This window comes from Schistocerca cancellata, chromosome 1 (genome assembly GCF_023864275.1).
Source record: "Schistocerca cancellata isolate TAMUIC-IGC-003103 chromosome 1, iqSchCanc2.1, whole genome shotgun sequence".
In the NCBI taxonomy this organism is placed as follows: domain Eukaryota; kingdom Metazoa; phylum Arthropoda; class Insecta; order Orthoptera; family Acrididae; genus Schistocerca; species Schistocerca cancellata.
In genome coordinates this window covers 1099654013-1099676204 of record NC_064626.1, presented here as the reverse complement: position 1 = coordinate 1099676204, position 22192 = coordinate 1099654013, and the positions used below count along the sequence as shown (strand labels likewise).

Genomic DNA, 22192 nt, shown 5'->3' with positions numbered 1-22192 from the left:
TGCGTATATATTTCATTAGAGCAGTTGAAAGCTGTGGCCCAGAGGTTCTGGGCGCTACAGTCTGGAACCGAGCGACCGCTACGGTCGCAGTTTCGAATCCTCCCTCAGGCATGGATGTGTGTGATGTCCTTAGGTTAGTTAGGTTTAAGTGGTTCTAAGTTCCAGGGGACCGATGACCTCAGATGTTAAGTCCCATAGTGCTCAGAGCCATTGGAGCCATTTTGAGCAGTTGAAACAGAGATAACTTCATCGATTTTAACGGAGGTCTCTATTGTTAAACGCGGAACTCCAGCCTACAGCACAATATTTCCTGCGTAAGTTAACACTCTACTGAAACGCTGAAGGAGGGGAATCAAAGCCTCCTCCTGTCATCAAAATTTACATGTTCCGTTGTTTCATTAAATTGCTTAAAACAAACAACAGACAGAGTCCGTTTGTGTCCTCACTCGTCCTCACTGCCCGTCTCTAATGACTTCGACGTCAACAGCATGCTAAACCCAAATCTTCCTATACTTCCTACGCCCCTTTTGCTATAGATGCCATTCGTAATCAGTGCTAAGCACCCGCAAAATATGTTTCGTGAATGCATCAGCGTCCACTGTTTGCTTTTGTTATTTCAGCGTCGGTGAGATCCATTCCGTCCAATACGGCCATTAACAGGTGCAAGATACCCATTAGATGCGACTCGCTGTGTGTGTGTGTATGTGTGTGTGTGTGTGTGTGTGTGTGTGTGTGTCTGTGTGTGCTTTATTGATGCTGCGCTGATCTAGCTCTCCCGTGGAGGCGCTTGTGCAGCTCCCACTGCATAGCTGTCCATGCCGAAACAGATCTATTGACCGACTTCTCTTTTATGAGAATGAAACGTATTTTCCACGCAAAGGACAAACCACATGAAAACAATTCATCGTAAAATGTACGATATTGACAATTTTGGTGAGGATCGATGTTTCAAAATGCGTACACCTACACTTAGTAGTAGATCATGGCACCACTTGAAGGCCTGTGTACTGAATCACTTCAAATACATTTTTCGACATCCCGTTAGCACCATCAAATCGTCGGAGCCGTGCACGATTTGTCAGCCACTGCCCCAACGGCCAGTGGTGCTGGCTTATGTCGATGTCACTCGGTTGTTCCAATTTTGACTTTTGTCTGGTGTCGAGCTGCCCAGGGAAAGCTCACAGCGGCGCTGCTGCTTTTGCTGCTTGTACACCGTCCGACGAACACACTTACTGGAGACCGAGCGCCAGACTGCGCTGCACTGCGTGGGGATGGCGGTTATCGCTGAAACTACCGGTTTTCGGTTACATCCCTTTTTTTCCACGTCGATGCTAAACTGCTTGTTAAAACTGCTCGAAATAATCGGTTTCTTAAGTGACGAATTTTCTGTTTTTCATTACTATTAGTCCCTGTAATAAAATAAAAATCGAACTATTTGGCTCACTCTCTTTCAAGATACATAGATGTAAAATATAAAATTAAACAGGCAAATAGATCGAAACGCACTCCACCCACATTTCGCTCTTTTCTCTAAAAGTGCTAAGTGTCTGAATAGTTAAAAAAATTTCCAATATTCTCCAATTGATTCTAATTTTTTGAAACTCTGCTCAGAAATTGTATTTTAATCGGGTATCACACCACTATTTTGACATTACAAACAGTCAGCGCTAAAGAGTGAAAGCCGAGGCTGAAGAACTCTGTTTTTCGTGTTAATCTGTCCGTCTGCAACGGCTCCAGATAAAGGCGTATTATGTAGACACAGTCAGTAGATAAGCTAGTTTTAAATTTTATTGTTAATTATCAATGACGCTTACCATAATATCCTTCTTCTTTTATTATTTCACAGAAATGGTAGACAAATCACTAATCTTTTAAAGCAAATGAAACACTGCGCTTCACTGCTACGTCACTTCATAAAAACAGTTGCAGACTACGCTTGGCGCTCTTCTGCAATACAACGGATGTCAGCCGACTACAGCGAGAAACTACTGTATAGACCAGGAGGGGGCAAGTCTTGACACAGTACATAGGCGCGTAAATTACGGCATGACACTCGGCAACAGACACACTCGCCGAGAAGGACACTGTTGTCTCAGCAATGCTGTACCAGTTCTTATCGAATGCGCCTGTTGCTCGTTTCTGTCGACATTGTTATTAATACCTCACTGATTGGTTTTCCAATTCTTTTTAATAACACAATATTTCAAAACAATGCACATTCTACGAATGAAAATTATTCAATTCCTAAAAAAGCTCTTATTTGTGAAATTTAAAACTTACCCGGCGTACATATTGTCCCACAAAATTTCGGGCGAACTGCCGAATGTTTGTAACTTCCTGCCACAATATTTCGGCGCAGAGTCTTCTGAACATCTTCGGGTATCGCCTGAAGTTGGCCAGAAGTCTCTGCGCCGAAAGATTGTGGCAGGAAGTTACAAACATTCGGCAGTTCGCCCGAAATTTTGTGGAACAATATGTACGCCGGGAAAGTTTAAAATCTCACATCAAGGATCTCTACGGAAAGGAACTGATGCAGTGTATTCGAAGTTTCGAGAAGTTACGTGAAAAAAGAGCGAGGCTACTGAGTTCTGATATTTTTATTAAGTTGCAGAGACAAGGGTATTATACCAAAGTTTGCAAAAATAGTGCATTTGATTGATAGCGCCGCTGCAAATAACATCAAGTATGGCATTAGTGAGAGAAAGGATTCGTTTCAGTGGGCGTGTACTGGACTCAGTATCGAAGGACATGTATTACCAATATCTTCATTTAGAATTGGCAGGATGACTGTCTACGTTGTCTTGGGACTGGGTGGATGGTGTGACTTGGGCCAGAGCAAACTGGAGCACGATCCGTTACTAACTTGACGGGGTAACCTATAGATGACACGCCTACGTCTGTGTTAGCAAGAGGTCTCAATTTTGCTCATACACGTGTTCCACCGCCACTGCTTGACTTCGTCAGTTGCACTGAAGAAGCTGTGCGCCGTCTTGCTAAAGATGAAGCTGAGGAAGTGCGCCATGAGTCTTGTGTGTTGACAAGAGCTACACTGCCGAAGAGCAACATCTCGCCTATGGAGAGTGGAACGATTTTACTTAACACTTGTTTTGTTTAACCTTTAAAGGGGGTGGAATGGCTGACCCAATAAAATGAACATTTCAATTCCAATGGGTTTATTAACTGCCCAAACCAATCCCACATAAAATTTGACAGGCGCCACTCGGGCAAGATTTTTTAAGAGACATCCATTACATGAAATCATAAGCAAGTTAATGAATCATAAGCCAACATCGAGAACCGCCACTCAGGTAAAATATTTAAGAAACTCTCATTACGTAAAATCGTAAGCAGGTTAATAAAACATCTCCCATAAACATTGAGAACCGCCACTCACGCATAATATTTAAAAAACTCTCATTGCATAAAATCATAAGCAAGTTAATAAATCATTAGCCCACAATCTCCCACCAAAACTGACAAAAGCCGCTAAGGCTGAATTTAACCATAACTTTAACAAAAAAAACCTCTAGTTAAGACACATTTTTTAAGACCGTTTCAATCCCAAAATTTAACATTACATGTAAAATAACAGTTGAAACACAGCCTCAACTTAAACACGAATACTTAAAACATATTTATTAAACATAACTTGGGCAATGTTGCAGAGAGAACCACGAAATTATTCAAACGTACATTGACTTGTAAGATGGACCTTTGGGGCATAGAAAGTTATAACTTCGTATAATCGTAAATGTGTAACAACAGAAGCAAGGCCCAAGGTTGTAAGGCCGAAGCTTAACCACGAACGGTGGAACCGACTGAGGGAAGTAATATTTAACTTCGAACCAAGACGGCCGGACGGTGTGGCCGAGCGGTCCCAGGCGCTACAGTCTGGAACCACGCGATCGCTACGGTCGCAGGTTCGAATCCTGCCTCGGGCATGGATGTGTGTGATGTCCTTAGGTCGCTTAGGTTTAAGTAGTTGTAAGTTCTAGGGGACTGATGACCTCAGATATTGAGTCCCATAGTGCTCAGAGGCATTTGAATCATTTGAACCAAGGCGTGGCTCCGTTTGCAACCCCTCGTCGAGTAAACCACCAAATTTTGAACCAATCAAATGCTAACGAAGAGGAACTCACGAGCTCAGGCGAAGTCCACCGCTCGTGAAGCAAGCTTGTAATCTAAAGGGAAGCCGTGTGCTTCGGTTGCCCATTGCCTCAGCTCACTGAAACAACCCACACCCTACAACAGGAGGCAGAAAAACTTTTGTTAAGTTTAATATTTAAGATTTAACAGTAAAATAACTCTATAAAATCAAGGCTAAACAACAACTAATTTCACTCGGAAGTGCTTCCTTTAAGTGAAGCAGTACTTGATAAACAAACACTAACAGTGAGAACTGAACTGGCTCACGAGAACCGACACTAACTAGAACTTGATGACACACATCTGCAAATACATCAATATTATACGGAAGCAGAGCACACGTTTAGTAAGAGGCCTCAAATGAAATCGAAAAAACAAAACATCACACGTCTTGCAACGTCTTACTGTACCAAGAGCGACCACAATCGCAGTTAACTAAGCGCTCTTAGTAGTCAGCATACTTAACTGGGTGTCTAGATGCTGGGGCGATTTTGCAAAGATGTCAGACCATCACTTCGCAAGACCGTAATAGCGGGTCCCTCCAAGGAAGCAGGCACATCGACAGCTCACGAGGTTGCCGGAGAATGAACAGCGCCGGCCAACTCCCGCCGACTCTAGTGCAACCACGTGACAACCGCCGCCCGGCCTCAGGCAAGCCGTCTTCGCTTCTGTCCGCCAGCCAATCGCCGACTCGCGCACCGCCGCGTTCCGCTCTCAAAGCGTTGTCCTCTCTCTCTAATCGCGGTCGGCATTCCCTTGCATCTCGAGCCGGCGCAAGCCCAAAGACAAATCTCTGCACTAGGAAATCGATGGTACTCATGTCAGAGATACTACTGGGGCCGGTCCCGCCACGGATCAGAGGGCAGCCCTCCGGAACTTGCGAGAAGACCCGGATACAGTGGTGCTTAAATCGGACAAAGGTAATGCTACTGTTTTAATGCTGCTGGAGGACTCTATTAATAAGATCAATGTTTTATCAAGCGACTCAAAATATCGCAAAATCGGTAAGGCTCCTACTAATCAAGTAATGCGGAAAACAGCAGAACTTCTCACAGTTCCTTACCAAAGCAGGTAATTAAGAAATTGAAACCAAATAGCCCAGGCTTTATGGATTGCCGAAGATACACACGGATAACGTTCAGTTACGTGTAGTTGTGAGTAATATTGTAGCAGCCATCTACGACTTAGCGAAGTACTTGGCGTCTTTGCTCAAACCAATGGTAGAAAAGTGTCCACATCACATAAGGAATTCTAGTGATTTCATCAGCAGACTTAAGTTATTACAGGTGCAAAGTTATGACTTGTTGATCAGTTTTGATCTGGTTTCACTTGTTACAAATGTACCTCTTGTGGACTCACTATATCTCATTGACAATAGGTTTGGAGCTGACATTACAGCGCTGTTTGAGCACACACTCTCCTCTACATATGCCTTACTTGACAACGACTTTTATGAGAAATCAGACAGTGTCGCCATTGCTAGCTCTTTATCTCCCTTGGCGGCCAATCGTTTTATGGAAGATTTTGTGGAGCGAGCACTCGCTTCGGCCACTTTCAACCCTCAGTATTTTGGCGATATTTTGACGACACTTTTATAGTTTGGCTTCATGGTTTGGATCGTCTGCGAGAGTTCTTACAACATTGAACTCCATACAGGGAAACACAAAATTTTCTATGAAGTTGCAGAACGAGGGCTGCCTGCCGTTTATAGACGTCTTGGTGCCACGAAAGAGCGATGGCACACTTGGTCATTCAGTATATAGAAAGCCCATTCACACAAACCTTTACTTGCAAGCCGCTAGTTACCACTATCCGGCAAAAACGATGGGTGTTTTGAAGACCTTGATTCACAGAGCCCACGCCCTCTCTGATAAGGATAGTTTGCAATCGGAACTGGAGCACCTGCAGACTGTGTTTCTGAAGAATAGGTATTCGTCACAGCAAGCGGAGAGAGGGCTGCAGACCTGTAAGCGACAGAGCAAAGAAGACGAGGAGGCCTTTAAAACGACTGCCTATTTACCATATATTGGTAATATCTCAGCGCAAATAGGCATAATTCTAAGAAAATATAAAGCGAAAGCAATCTTACGCCCTTCTGCAAAAATTTCGTCACTGTTGGGATCTGTCAAAGACGACCTAGAGTTGCGCAAGTCAGGTGTTAATAGGATTCCATTCAAAAATGGCTCTGAGCACTATGGGACTCAACTGCTGTGGCCATAAGTCCTCTAGAACTTAGAACTACTTAAACCTAACTAACCTAAGGACATCACACACATTCATGCCCGAGGCAGGATTCGAACCTGCGACCGTAGTGGTCGTGCGGTTCCAGACTGTAGCGCCTTGAACCGCTCGGCCACTCCGGCTGGCTAGGATTCCGTGCGAATGCATCTTATAAAGGGCAAACAACGCTTACTGTGCAGGATCGCATTGTAGAACATCGGCGGCAGACTCGTCTCCTTCAGCTTTGTAAGTCTGCCATCGCCGAACACTGTATTTCCACTACTCATGTAATGTAGACTGGCAATGGCAAGGAAAGCGTTTCTGAAGAAGATAAATTTGTTAACATCGAGTATAGATTTAAGTGTCAGGGAGTCATTACTGAAAGTATTTGTATGGAGTGTAGCCATGTATGGAAGTGAAACATGGACGGTAAATAGTTTGGACAAGAAGAGAATAGAAGCTTTTGAAATGTGGTGCTACAGAAAAATGCTGAAGATTAGATGGGTAGATCACATAACTAATGAGGAAGTATTGAATAGGATTGGGGAGAAGAGAAGTTTGTGGCACAACTTGACCAGAAAAAGGGATCGGTTGGTAGGACATGTTCTGAGGCATCAAGGGATCACCAATTTAGTATTGGAGGGCAGCGTGGAGGGTAAAAATCGTAGGGGGAGACCAAGAGATGAATACACTAAGCAGATTCAGAAGGATGTAGGTTGCAGTAGGTACTGGGAGATGAAGAAGCTTGCACAGGATAGAGTAGCATGGAGAGGTGCATCAAACCAGTCTCAGGACTGAAGACCACAACAACAACAACATGTAATGAATTACAGTGCGACAAAAATTGTGGTCCATACAACTAACTTTTGGAGTTCTGTTAGTAATGAATCCGTGGAAATGTGTCTGTCTGCCAGTGACTCTGATATTAATCGAGACGGCGGTTTTCAGTTGAATTCAACATGGAATATAATCGTTGGAAAACTTCGTGTCCTCCGTAGCCGGCGTAGTTCTGTGATGGAACCGCGGGAAGACCATCGAATTGAAATCGATGCGGTGAGTTTTCACCACAAAGGGCGCGCGGCGCAGCAGAATCGAACGCGCTCAAGTAGTGCACGCGCAACACCAAGTGAATCCACCATGCATGTTCCGGCGGGGCCTTAAATACCAGAGCTCAGTGCGTTTTCGCCAGTATCACCGGAAGATGGCCAGAAGACTCTGCGCCAAAATATTGTGGCGGAAGTTACAAACATCCGGCAGTTCACCCTAATTTTGTGGAACAAGCTCTTATTTCATAAGAGAAAATTTTAGCGCTGCTGCTGCGGCTAATTAGTATTTCGGTTTCATTACTCGGTTATTAGTAAAAAATAAAAAAGTCACCTTTTATAAGCAAAACCAAACAAATACCAAAAAATATCGGTTATTCCGAACTAAAATACCAGTATCGGTTTTAACCGGTCGGTTTTTCCCATCGCTATGTCGTGGCTCGCTGAGCGGGAGGCAAGGCAAACGTACCGCAAAATTAAATTTTTCGGCATGACGTTGATGGCCGTAGCTCAGAGGATTAGCGTGTAGTGTCGCACGTTGTTCCGAGCGAACGTTTGTTTTAGGATAAAAGCACTCTGTCTTCAGGCCACGAGTGGCCTACCGGGACCACCCAACCGCCGTGTCATCCTCAGTGGAGGATACGAATAGGAGGGGCGTGGGGTCAGCACACCGCTCTCCCGGTCATTATGATGGTATTCTTGACCGAAGCCGCTACTATTCCGTCAAGTAGTTCCTCAATTGGCATCAAGAGACTGAGTGCACCCGGAAAATTGCAACAGCGCATGGCGGCTCGATGGTCACCCATCCAAGTGCTGGCCATCGCCAACAGCGCTTAACTTCGGTGATCTCACGGGAACCGCTGTAACCACTGCGACAAGGCCGTTTGCCTTTGTTTTAGGATAGCTTACTATAAGTAACTTTGGGGGCTGACATCTAGCGGCCTACCCGGGAGACACACGTGCATCTGTCACTGCCTGCCACAGGAAAGTTATTCAATGTCTCTTATTGAACACGTACATTCACCACCTATAAGAATCTAAATAATGGATAGTAGGTTTCGTTTCATGGCTTTCAAAATTTGTATACTGCACTTTTTTTATTAATAGTAAGGTGGTGTGAAAATATTAGCTTTCTAGCAGGCATATTTTCCGAGATAGAAAAATTAACTCTAAAGTTAGAAAAACTACACTTAAGAAAGGAAATTCACCTGGGAACATTTATGACTTGTTTTTGGTTGCCATTTGTAGTATTCATCTGAAGTATCAGGGTTAAGAATTATTTAATTTAAAAATTTCAAATACCTTACACGTTTCGTAGTATGAAATCTAGAATTACTTCAGAAAGAACTAATAAAATCATTATTTATTTTATTATGTGTTATGTGAGCCTGTGAGTAAATGAGAGTTTGTATGTGGGACATTCATCAAATTTCAATAGTGTATTGTATACCATCTTAAGTAACCTGCAAGAGTTACTCGAGCCTGTCGTGGGAAAACGATCCTATGGGATTTACCGACTTTGCTCATGTATGTCTAGGTGTGAGTGCTATTGTAACAGAGCAGCCAGAAAGTTAGCTGGAGTAAAATCTGTATCTAAAGAATATTTCCAGAATTATTGTCTTTTCGTTTTCGTTTAGTAAACATTACTTTAATACATGCATGTCAGACTGACGCAAACGCGTCTGCGTATAAGCATTGGTGCAGACCAGTTTTGGCGCGAGTATGATCACGGGCGAGTATTTTGATCGGCAGTCAGTATGGTGAGCCAATCAGAATTGAGACGGTTCCTGCTCGTTACGTGGTAATTATACTGGAAGTGAGGCTGGAAGAAGGAAGTGGCTTGCTAGCTTTGAATGCGGATGGTCGTGTTACTAGTGCCAGTAAAAGTAATATGTAAGATGAAGAATTACTTAGTTTTTGATTTATTGATGAGCTAAGTCGATAGCAGTTGTTGTTGAGGACTGCTTGGCGAAATTTCGGAGATTATGACTAAATCTGTTGGACAGATATACGCGTGTGAAACATTGGCCTCCATAGAATCCGTGTGGCATGTTTCAGTATTCAACTACTGAGCATATTTGGCGAGCAGTTTCTTTTTTATAAATCCACAAGATGGACCGAATGTAATAACGCATATTAGTGGTGGAATTAATGACTGTGGAAACGTTGTTTAATTCGGGTCGGGTTTGGACAGATTTCTGGCCGCTGTGAGTGTGAAACGTGTGTATGAATCGTGAACTGGAAGGAAGTAGCCAATATTTTAAATGTGGACTGAATATTATCTTTTATTTGGTTATCAATAACAAAATAAACATTATTGTGTGGAAATTTCGGACATTATTTTCCAGAAGCCAGTCCATTTTCTTACTGCCCGATAAAATTGGATGACAGTATTACTACAGAGCTTTGTTTCATAACTAGAGTTGCGCGGCCTCAGTTATTGTAGATATTAGGTGGTGTTTTTTTTTATCAACGCTGCTTTCACTTCATCTTGTAGGTATCTATGCTGCCAAGTGAAGGGTCATTGAACAGACGCCGTTCTGAGGTAGGTGAATTTTAAAAAGCAGTCTGCACAGTGACAACGACGCAAAGAAACGAGAAATTAAACCCCGACCCGCTGCAAGCGCACTCACAGCCTTCAGCATGAGCTGGACGAGCGCCGCATTTCGTTTAAAATGTGAAGATAAAACATACAAACAGAAGAACCTCTTCCTGTGGCACACTCCCCTCTATGAGACGCGTTACTGACCATGTAGTCAGGGTAAAGCAAAGTAAAGTCGAATGGCATGAATGGCTGGGAGACAACTAAGGGCAGGTTCAGCCACCAAATTGGAAATATTTTTTCCCTATCCTTCGCTCTCCCAGGCAGCTTTCCTTCGAGAAGTACGTGAACTGTGTGCGTAAATGTACCTCGCAAGTGTAAATGACTGTGTCGGGTGTGCGTGTCATGTAGTGTCATGTTCGTGTTGGTGATGATGAGACAAGGGAGAGGTTGAAACAAGGTGTCGGAACTTAGCGTACTCGTCTAGAAGAGCACTAAAGGCGCCGCCCAGCTTCTCCATTCTGCAGGAGTATGAGAATGCGGTGAAGTCTATGCTGGCGAAACCAGGAAGCCGATTAACAATGACGTGTCGGAACGGCTGGGGCAACACAACAAATCAACTATTGCAGAAATCCACCAGGACTGTGGTCTGTCTATTAATTTTCAAAAATTTCCTGTGCTTGCTCCGCAGCCATAGGTGCAGCAGAGAAATGTAATGGCACGTTGTCACCGTACAGGAACTTGTTCAGAAGTACACTACGATTCCAATTATTTTCATCGAGAAATGTTGGATAAAATAGGTGAGAGTTTCTGTGGTCTTGGTATGGACAGTACGTTTTCGTACTTTTAAACAGTGTGTACTCGCCAAATATATTTGTCAAAAAGAAACTAATACGTCAAGATTATACCTCATTGGGTTGTGGAAGAGTGGCATTTCGTGTCACGGTTCCTGATATGTCTTTATAGCTCCACCCACCTCTGCCGACTTATGATTATTCTCATTAGCGATGAATGAAGATGCTCTATAGTCGCGGTAAGAAGCTATCGCAAATTACTAGCTTCCAGTCATTGCGCTACTTACCGAAATTTGGCTTAATTCAGAGCCCATGTGATTCGAAGCTGAGTGTTCGAAGATGCACGAAACTCATGCCATCTGGCTGCTGCATCTGCAAGCAAATTAAAAATATAAATTCAGGATAGTTCTTCGAGCATTCCAACCAATAATGCTCGGATACATATTTCAATAATCTTCACCAAATAGAATTCTACAGCATACTTTAATATTAAACATTTAGCTGCAGCACTATATAATCGTTTCCATACAAATTGACCTTTGTAAAAGCGGAGACTACTCTTCCTGGTTTAAAGTAGGGTATCTTCGTCAGTCACCAGGTGGAAATTAACACAACGTAGTTCTATGCCGCACATTAAGTTAATAACTGCTTAACTCCTTTTCTTAAAAAAAATTTAAGTGGTTTATCAAATTAAATTGTCTTTCATCTCTCGGCGTTTAATATCACACAAAAAGTCTAATGAATTGTAACTTATATCTCGTACTTATTCGGTGACAGACTTTTTAAATATTTGAAGAACGTCGTTAACAATTTCCCTTTCGACATCATGAAAGTCATCAAATTATCTCTGCTTCTTGTAAATTGAAAATTAAATGATTGTATGGCATCACTGGCTGGGAGTCTCCGTCTGGGGTTGTTTGACCGCCTAGTACAAGTCTTTCTTGCAGAACTAGCACTCCTGAAAGAAAGGAGCTCCTTTCTTTCAGGAGTGCTAGTTCTGCAAGGTTCGCAGGAGAGCTTCTGTAAAGTTTGGAAGGTAGGAGACGGGGTACTGGCAGAAGTAAAGCTGTGAGTACCGGCCGTGAGTCGTGCTTCGGTAGCTCAGTTGGTAGAGCAATTGCCCGCGAAAGGCAAACGTCCCGAGTTCGAGTCTCGGTCGGACACACAGTTTTAATCTGCCAGGAAGTTTCACCTTGTTATTCGTTTATTTATTTATTTTCCCAAAGTAGTTTCGTCGACGAATATCACCATCATCAGTGTTTTTTTTTTTTTTTAATTTAAAAATGTGGACATACGAACTTCACATTTTAGTATTTTGTTTACTAACAGCCGCTCACACAGTTACAGATGACACGATGTTCGCTGAGTAAAAATTGGAAACAGACAAAAAAGACAAATAAAGCGCACAGAAAAGATGTCGCAAACAGCGTCAATAATTCTCAAAACCATGCTGTAACATATAATAAATAAGGTAGTATGAATGTGTATCCACAGAAAATTATGTCTCAAAATAATGAATAGTAAAGATGTAATAATGTGCCACTGTGTTTGTATAACCATGCTCTTTTCTGCATATTTTAGATTAAAAAGACCCATTGATGATGGTGATATTTGTCGCCGAAAATAGTTTGGGAAGATAAACAAATAAACGCATAACAAGGTGTTTTGCATCAAGGTGGACTCAATTTCTAATATTGTTGTGTTTCACATATCTTCAGTTTATAATATTACCTTAATTTTCCGCCGGTGTGTAGCATAACATGACAACGATATTAAAAAGGAAATCACTTCCTAACATTCTGCAAAATTAGGCTCATTTGGTCACGAACCGGTTTTCGGCTTCTCGAGTCATCTTCGGGTGACAACTGAAGATGGCCGAAAGCAGGTTCGCAACCATATAAAAACAATTTTGCAGAATATTAGGAAGCGTTATTCCTTTTCAATATTCATATCCACTAAGGAGTACTTCGTTTGCGTAAAAAATTAAAAAGTATCGATATGAGTAGGTACCGATACTGTTGGAGTACACAAATGAGTAGTATCGCAAGACGACTTGAGTACCACTCACGTATGTATCGATACTTTGGTAGTATGGGAACATCTGTAGCCATAAGGGACACTACGGCGTGCTGTCAGTGCCACTGGAGGAGCGGCTGCAGCAGCCAATAAGGCCCGGCTCTCCGGGACGCATTCCGCTGCCGCCCGCTCCGCCACCGCCGCTTGTCAGGACGCCGTGACAAGCCCCACGTACTGAGGAATGTTGACCGATCCCACAGGCCACGGCATCTGAATCCTGCATGCTAATGCTGCCGCAGACCAGGAGTGAATCTAAAGTGATTAAACACTCAACAACCTACTAGGTGTTATAAGTGGTTTGAATATCGTAAGGGTTACGTCTAGCAATAGGATCATAAATCGGCAATATGTGCTGCGGATTAACTTTATCCATCATGTTTATTGTAGAATACGTGACTGTGTGTTAACCAAATTTGTCTAGATAGGTATGACCAGCTACTTACGAAATATTTATTTCGATCAACTACTTTTCAAGTTATTCAAGCTTATACTCAGAAGGCATGTGTAGAAGTTATTTGTTCCTATGTCCTTCAGAAGCCACGAATCACAGTCATACACAGAAGAGCACCGTGCTGCCTGGTACTCAGGTGCTACTGAGTTAAGGCTATACCCTACAGAGGGTGCAACAAGATGAATAATGGCGTGTGACGAGGGCCTCCCTTGCAAGTCTTTCGATTTGAAGCCACTTCGACGACTTACGCGTCGATGGGGATGAAATGATGATGGTTAGGGCAACACAACACCCAGTCCCTGAGCGGAGAAAATCTCCGACCCAGCCGAGAATCGAACCACTCAGTTACCGGGGGCGGACTGCAACAAGATAATCCCTATGTTGTGCTTCGGCCATACGTCGCTGAAATACACTACGCAACAGAATTAAAGGATCATTTCTTCGAAGAACCGTAACTGCTACCCGTTGCTAAACATAACGCTGAAATTTAGCTCAAAAGTGCCTACATCCTTCCTCTGTTATTTTGCCAAAGTATAGTGCTCAGTGACGTCACTCTCGGGTTCTGTGACGTTTCAAACACAAAGATTCAATACACGCGGAAAGAACGCCACAGCTCGAAAGTTCATGTGAGACGTGAGAAGGGTTAATGATGCCACATAGGCACCAAATTTCACCACAATTTTGCCCAACGCCACCGTGGACGTGTCACACGGAGATAAGGTCGTCACAGACCCTGTTACTCACATTTCAACCCCTTATTTTGACGTCTCCGCAATGAACATCAGAAACCTGGCTTTTTTGTCATGCGTGGGCGAGAAAAACGTTCCAGACACTCCGCCACCAATAACCGACGCAAAATACCCTCAGGGGATGGTATTAAGTGCGTCAGTGAAATCACCGCTTTCCCTGGGCGATTAATCCCACGCATTTAGAGGTCGAAAACGACAATTACCCAAACCCTTCGACACATACTGGGTGCAGTTAGCCTATTTCTTGTTACTAGAGCAATCACTATGCTGAAGTACTGTCAAGAGTTTCTGACATGTACATCTGGAACATGCTCACAGAAGTTGCGTCGTTGACACCGCGGACGTTGCCGAACTGGAGGGGGGGTGGGGTGGTAGGAGGGGGGGATTCCTTCGAGGGACTCCTCGCCGTTTCATTCACGCACGTGTTAATGTTGCACTCCCGGGTGATAACGCCACAGGAGGGAGCAAAATTCCCGAGACTGGCTAAGTTTCACGGAAACTCGAAATTTAGTGCAGACGTCAATGCGAGATGCTTTTAATAGGTTCCCTAAGAAACATTGTCTCAAAATATGGTAGAGACGCCATAGAGATTCTGATCGTATGTAAAGTACACCAGTGGCAAAAAAACAGTCAATACCGTCACTGCGCGATAGCGATGGAAATGTTACCGATGATGGTGCCACTAAAGCGGAGTTAATAAATACAGTTTTCCGTAATTCCTTCATGAAAGAAGACGAAGTAAATATTCCAGAATTCTAAAACAGGTCAGCTGTTAGCATGAGTGACATTAAATTAGATATCTTAGGTGTTGCGAAAAAACTCAGTCAAGATGGGCAAGTCTTCCGGTCCAGATAGTATACCAGTCAGGTTCCTTTCAGAGTATGCAGAGACAATAGCGCCTTTCTTAGCAATCTTATACAACCGCTCACTAGACGAAAGGTCTGTTCCTAAGGACTGGAAAGTAGCACAGGTCACGCCAATATTCAAGGAAGGAATAGGAGTAACCCAGTAAATTACAGACCCATTTCACTGACCTCAATTTGCAATAGGATTTTACAGCATATACTGTACTTGAACATTATGACTCACCTTGACGAAAATGACTTATTGATACGTAACCAACACGGATTCAGAAAATATCGTTCTTGTGCAACAGAGCTAGCTCTTGGTTCCCATGAAGCAATGAGTTGTGTCGACAAGGGATCTCTGATCGATTACATATTGCTAAATTTCCAGAAGTCTTTTGATACTGTTCGTCACAATCGACTGTTAATCAAATCTCGTACATATGGAGTATCGTCTCAGTTGTGTGACTGGATTTGTGATTTCCGTTCAAAGAGGTCACAGTTCGTAGTGATAGACGGTAAATCATCGAGTAGAACAGAAGTGATAAATGGCGTTCCGCAAGGTAGTGTCATAGGTCCTCTGCTGTTCCTGATTTACATAAATTAACTAGGTGATAATCTGAGCAGCCCCCTTAGATTGTTTGCAGATGACGCTGTAATTTACCGTCTAGTAAAATCATCAGATGATCAATTCCAACAACAAAATGGTCTAGAGAGAATTTCTGTATGGTGCAAAAAGTGGCAATTGGCACTAAACAAAGAAAAGTGCGAGGTCATCCACATGGGTACTGAAAGAAATCCGATAAATTTTGGGTATACGATAAATCGCAGAAATCTAAGGGCTGCCAATTCGACTAAATACGTAGGAATTACAATAACGAGCAACCTAAATTGGAAATATCACGTAGATAATATTATGGGGAAGTTGAAACTAAGACTGCGCTTTGTTAGCTGAACACTTAGAAGATGCGACAAACCTACTAAGGAGACAGCCTATATCACAGTTCTCCATCCTCTGCGGAATATTGCTGTGCGGTGTGGGATCCTTACCATGTAGGATTGACGGAGGACATCGAAAAAGTGCAAAGAAGGGCAGCTCGTTTCGTTTTATCGCGCAATAGGAATGAGAGTGTCACTGATATGATGCGCGAGTTGGGGTGGCAGTCACTGAAACAAAGGCAGTTTTCTTCGCGGCGAGATCTGTTTACGAAATTTCAATCACCAACTTTCTCTTCCGAATGCGAAAATATTTTGTTGACAACTACCTACGTAGGGAGAAATGATCATCGTAATAAAATAATAGAAATCGGAGCTCGAACGGAAAGATTTAGGTGTTCCTTTTTCCCCAGTAGAGTAGTATGAAAATGGTTCGATGAACCATCAGCCAGGCACTTAAGTGTGAATTGTAGAGTAACCATGTAGATGCAGATGTAGAACAGGAGGGCCGAAAAATCATAAGTACCCTTTGCTGCTTCGTATCACGTTCGGGTTTAGCCGAATGGTTCTGAAAAATCCGTACACGACAGCAAAAATTGCTGTCGCTCTGCATTCCAAGGGAGTGCGATCACGTACAACGGGGATGCCGGACAATAATGTCCTTAGAGAAGGGTTGTAACATCCGCAGGATCATCACTCAGAGATCTGCCGTTTTCGACAGCGAAATGTGTGGAAATAACGCCCCAGGGATAGGGATGGTTTCATTGACGCACTTAATGCCACATAATGAGGCGTCTTTGTGCGGATTCTGTGCGTCAGTGTGTTTCAAATGTTTCCCTCGACCACCCATAACAAAATCACATGATTTCAACGCTGGGTGTCGCATTTCTGATGTCCATCGCACAGACATCAAAAGAAGAGGGTGAAATGTGGGCAAGAGCGGCTGTGACGATCTACTCATTGCGTTAACTCGTCCACAGTCGCGTTGGGCATAATTGTAGTGAAATTTTCCACCAATGTGACATCATAAACTCGAATTACAGTCCATATTAACGAGCCCTAGAGAATGTTGTGGGGCGTCACGTTTTTGCACCGTTACAAAGGAATGTAATATAGAGAATTATATGTTTATAGTGAATACAAATACATATAACTGGGACAAGTCATTTAAAAATTGAGCCAAATTTAAAACATATGCGTCGCAACGGGAGACAGTTACGGGTTTCTGCACAGTTGCAGAATGTGGCTTCGAAGGCAGATCAGTTCAAGTAATCACTGAATTTTTTCTGTGTCCAGTCTCGATACTCACGCATACATTTTATAAGGTTTCTATTAATAAATTATTGCAAATAGTTACTAATCTGTGTTGCTTAACCGTATTTGGTCCTGCGACAAGGCTGTGTAATTGCTGTTTGTAAGCAAACCGCCAATATAACAGAGCAACTACATTCGGTGGTGGTACGACAATTCCGTTCGTGCCACATTATTACGAGTATGTTCGACGCCAAATGTATTTGATGAATACAACACCTACTTATTTTTGTGTCAAGATTCTGGATTATGGTTCTGTCACCGTGTCACCGGAAGGTAGAAAACATTTTAATGTATCGCCTCTGTTGTTAGTTACATTGTAAATACTATCGAAAACCTAATTTCTTACTGCGTCAGTGTGGAAGGTATCTTTATCGTTCTTCAGCCGCACCTTCCATCTTCATTAAAATCAGCCACAGAATTACTCTCCGTGTTTATAGTGAATACAGATACATGTAACGGGGACCAGTCATTCAATAATTATTAGTTTGTCTTCATAGTCTAGATTTCGAGATTTTTCAGACTTATCTACAGATGGAGTATGCAGAAATTACGTATTTATTATGCATGCTACTGGCTGTATGATAACAAAATAAAAATCAGCCAACTGCTAATACATTATTTAATTTGGTATTTCCCATATTGTGACAGAATGCGCTGGGCCCTTTGCTGCGATGTATACGGGAAAGAATGTTTCATCACGCTTCAGTAGTTATTAGTCATAAAGTTCCGTAACGGGTATGCCAAATAAAAATATTTGACACACAGTGACTATATTTCCCCTGATTCAACATTGCCTTATCCATTTCATCAAAGTGGAGATCAATAATGATAAACTGTTCAACATTCATTTGAAACCAGTAGGACAGATCAGTTGGACGCCTTGCAAACTTCAAAAACTTAACAGAATATACCTGTACAATGCACCACTTATCATCAGTGGCTACCATCATATGCAACCATCAAAATTGAGCTGAAACAGAAACTACACAAAATTTTTCATTCAAAAAGATACAAAATTACATACAGTTTGAGGGCGAAAATTTATGCGTTTCTGACGAATCAGACAATACTGTATTAGTAGTTCAGTTGAACCAACAATGGCAAAAACAATAATTTTTCACTGACTAGGAACAACTAGGCTATTTGTATCTCAGTCAATTCCGTTTTGTGGCTACATTTAATTACAAAAAAGAATGATAAGGTGAAAAGGCGATAAACTATGTTAAATGCAGAGCCTACTAACGAATTTTTAGAGCTAAGTACATCGAGAGACGTCTGGGTCAAAGTGAAAAGAGAGACACAAGTGACTACAAATGAATTTATTTTCCAATAGTGCCGCTCTAACTCAAACATAAAAATTTTGTTAGTTCTAGGATACTACTCAGTTTATCTCAGATCTTTGAAACGCAAGGAAATATACGCAGTACTTGGTCGTTTATGTATTACAGCATCATAGCACCCTGATGATACAGTGCAATGTATTTATTCTGTCATACTTTGATATGAGCTGTACATTTTCCAATAGATATCCCCTGCTATAGAAAGAGCGTACAATCAAATAACTCTCTCAATGGGACAGTTAAAACGACTGCTAAATGAAATGTAATCAACTAAACAGATGCATTAATGTTCAGTAACAACACCTGAGTATATTTTTCAGTTTGGTAAACAGTAATTAAAAAGTCTTTTATGATTCCCTACTACATGATCACCTCACACAGTGCAAACTCAATTCTTTTTATTTTTCACACATTCCGCTTTACATATCGCCCATCATGGTAGCCAATTGTGCTGTTTTCTGTGCTTTGCATTTTGCACAAGCTTTATTGCGAAAATCCTCTCGAATTGCTTTATCGCTTTCATATCGGCTGTATACACCGTTTGTCATCAGGATAATTGTACAACACGTAGAGACATACTGTGCTTGAAAATGCCTTGCAAGTCTAAAATTTAGCAATCGTGATAGATATAATAAAATGAATCATTGTGAAAAACAGACTAGATGGAAAAATTTAATACGACCTCTAACAAATATATGGCTATGATACCTCACATGAAGAAAATTATTTAAACAAATGTTGATTTCGAATCTTTGACCTTTTCTCGTTGTCTACTGTTATGATGGAGGTAGCCTTAACATTTTGGATGACAAAAGAAAGTGACTTCCAAGTATATTGCTCCGATCACAAGAAAAACTTCCAAAAATCTGCAAAGATGCACATAACGCAAGGCGCTATCAGGTAATCAGGTACTCTACTTATGTAATAGTTAAAAATACTGCAGCAGATTTACTTTAAGTTTATATTTTCAATACAGTACATACGTATATTCTTTCATTTGCTTTTTCAAGGATGATCAAATTTTTTTTTTAAAAAGGTGATTAATTGGGCACTTATCTACCTGGGCATGTATTAAATCATTCAGTACTTTATTAATCACCACTACAGTATAATCACCACTACAGGACCATGGCATTTTGCAGAATATCTCAGTGCTGACTTTCGCAAATAACGCGATATGTATAATCCTCTGAAGAAAGGCGCTGAGTGCCCGAAACAGGTAAAGAAATTAAATTTCTTTCTTACAACTGGTTGCTAATAATTTCAGTATCTAAATCCTTATCTGCTCTTACATCAGAACGGAACATCCAAACTAACACCCTGATATTAAAAGAGATTAGCTTAATACTAATAATGGAAATACTTGTGAAATACTGAATTCGAATGCATGTGACCTTTCCTTTTGTTATTTGTAAACATCTGTTTTTGTTAATATAATAAGTTAATTTTAAAACGATTCGTAAGGCTGATAATCCAATTGCGGTTGTGGATCTCTTTTTATCTGCGTGGATTTCAGCATAAGGAAGATGCCGCCTTCGAAACTCTTGTAACAGACATTTTGTGATTATGTAGTACAAATAATGCTAGTAACCTTACTGAACTGCTGAACAGCGATATTAATGCATAATAAATACTGCACTTTGAGCAAGTAGAAAAGGAAACATTTGAATCAGACTTTAAAGTTTAAAACAAATAAAAAGCTTTGAGGTGTGCCGATGACATTGTAATTCTGTCGCAGACAGCAAGGGACTTGGAAGAACTGTTGAACGGAATGGACAGAACCTTGAAAGGTGGATATAAGATGAACATCAACAAAAGAAAGACACGAGTAATGGAATATAGTCGAATTAAATCAGATGATGCTGAAGGAATTAGATTAGGAAACGAGGCAATTAATGAACTAGAAGGGTTTTGTTATTTTTGCAGAAAAATAACTGATGGTGGCCCAAGTACACAGTGCATAAAATGCAGACTGGCAATAGTAAGAAAATCGTTTTCAAGAAGAGAAATTTGTAAACATCGGGCATAGATTTAAGTGTAAGCAAGTATCTTCTGAAAATATTTATAAGGATTGTAGCCATGTATCGAAGTGGAACGTGGACGACAAAAAGTTTAGACAAGAAGAGAATAGTAGATTTTGAAATGTGGTGCTACAAAATAAAGTTGAAAACTAGGTGCATCGATGAAGTAACTAATGAGAAGGTACTGAAGTGAACCGCCGAGAAAAGAAATTCCTGACACAGCCTGACTAGAAGAAGGGATCGGTTGATAAGACACATTCTGAGACACAAAGGGAAAGGATTTTAACCAACATGGCTGAGAGTGTCAGCGATCTTACTTGTGATAGTTACTTATGAAGAAACAGTCACGATAGCAAAATACCATGTATTTAAAATGACCGGTTTTGGCAGATATAGTAGGGCATCTTCAGATTGATTGCACCTTCTGCTGGAGATGCTGACGTGCTGAGCAGCTGCTTGTTGTGAGCAGTTATCGTCTCGACAACACACAGCTGCCCAGCACGGCACCAGCTACAGAAAATGCTGAAATCAATCTGAAGATGGCCTGCTGTATGTGCCGAAACCGCTCACTTTAAATAAGTAATATATTGCGATCGTGACTGTTTCTTCATAAGTAACTAAGCGATAACCAATGTAGTATCGGAGGGAAGGGCGTGAGGTGATTTTTTTTTTGGGGGGGGGGGGGGGGCGGGCGTGGTTAAAACTCTAGAGGAGACCAAGAGATGAATGCAGTAGGCTGATTCGGAATCATGCAAGTTGCAGTAGTTATTCGAAGATGAAGAGGTTTGCATAGGATGGAGTAGCATGAAGAGCTGCATCAGACTAGCCTTCTGACTGAAGACTGCGACAAGAACAGGTACTGTGATATTTACAAGGTTGTAAGCACGTAGAATAGAATAACTTAATTGAATAATATTCAAATAGTTAAAACAAAACCAAAATAATAAGTAATCTGCCTACCAAAAACAATATAGTTCAAATCATGAGTTAGGCCATAAAATTAATCGACAAGTCTCAATATTTAGAGCACCTGAAGACAATGACTGGGTGGACAGGAAAAGACATCACAAAAAGAGCAAAAAGAAGCAGGTTCCTTTGGTATAATCTACTACTTACGGTGCTCAAAATTATGCTACCGATGTGTCTAAAACGGAACCCTCCATTTAGGAACCTATCTGAGCGACCCTCTTATTTTATTTCGAAATGAGGTTGTCGCTTATCTTCTAGTAAATTCGTCGAATGGTCAATAAGAATTACAAAATGATTTACAAAACAAATCTCTAGGGTGCGAAAAGTAGCTATTGATCCTCAACAATAAAAAGTGTGTGATTCACCAAGTGAGAACTAAAAAACCGTCCGTTTAGCTTCGTGTACACAATAAATCATACAAACTTAAAAGCTTTCGATTGAATTAAATACCGAGGGATTAGAATTAAGAACAACTTAAATTGTAACTCTCAAGTAGGAAATGTTGTGAGGCAGACGAAGTAATAACTGTATTGTATTGTCATTATCATTAGAAGGTCCAATAGATCTGCTAACGAGACTTTTACATTACGCTTGTCCGTCCTCTTGTTGAGTATTAGCAGATATGATAAGCGAGTTGGGTTGGCAATCACGTAACGAAAGGAGTTTTTCTTTGCGGTGAGAAATTTTCACGGAACTTCAATCACCGACTTTCTCCTCCGAATACAAACATTTTTTTTAATTTCCAC

General features: G+C 41.5%; 1 protein-coding gene across 1 annotated transcript in view; it reads right to left on the bottom strand.

Annotated features, from left to right (window-relative positions):
• The window catches only part of LOC126163015 (parathyroid hormone/parathyroid hormone-related peptide receptor-like), a gene marked incomplete at its 3' end in the record, with an annotated part of 221091 nt that overhangs the window by 196747 nt on the left and 2152 nt on the right, over positions 1-22192 (bottom strand). The window contains exon 2 of the mRNA XM_049919886.1: positions 11033-11117. Within this exon, the coding sequence (XP_049775843.1) occupies positions 11033-11059 (27 nt within the window). The remainder of the gene's footprint in view (positions 1-11032; positions 11118-22192) is intronic.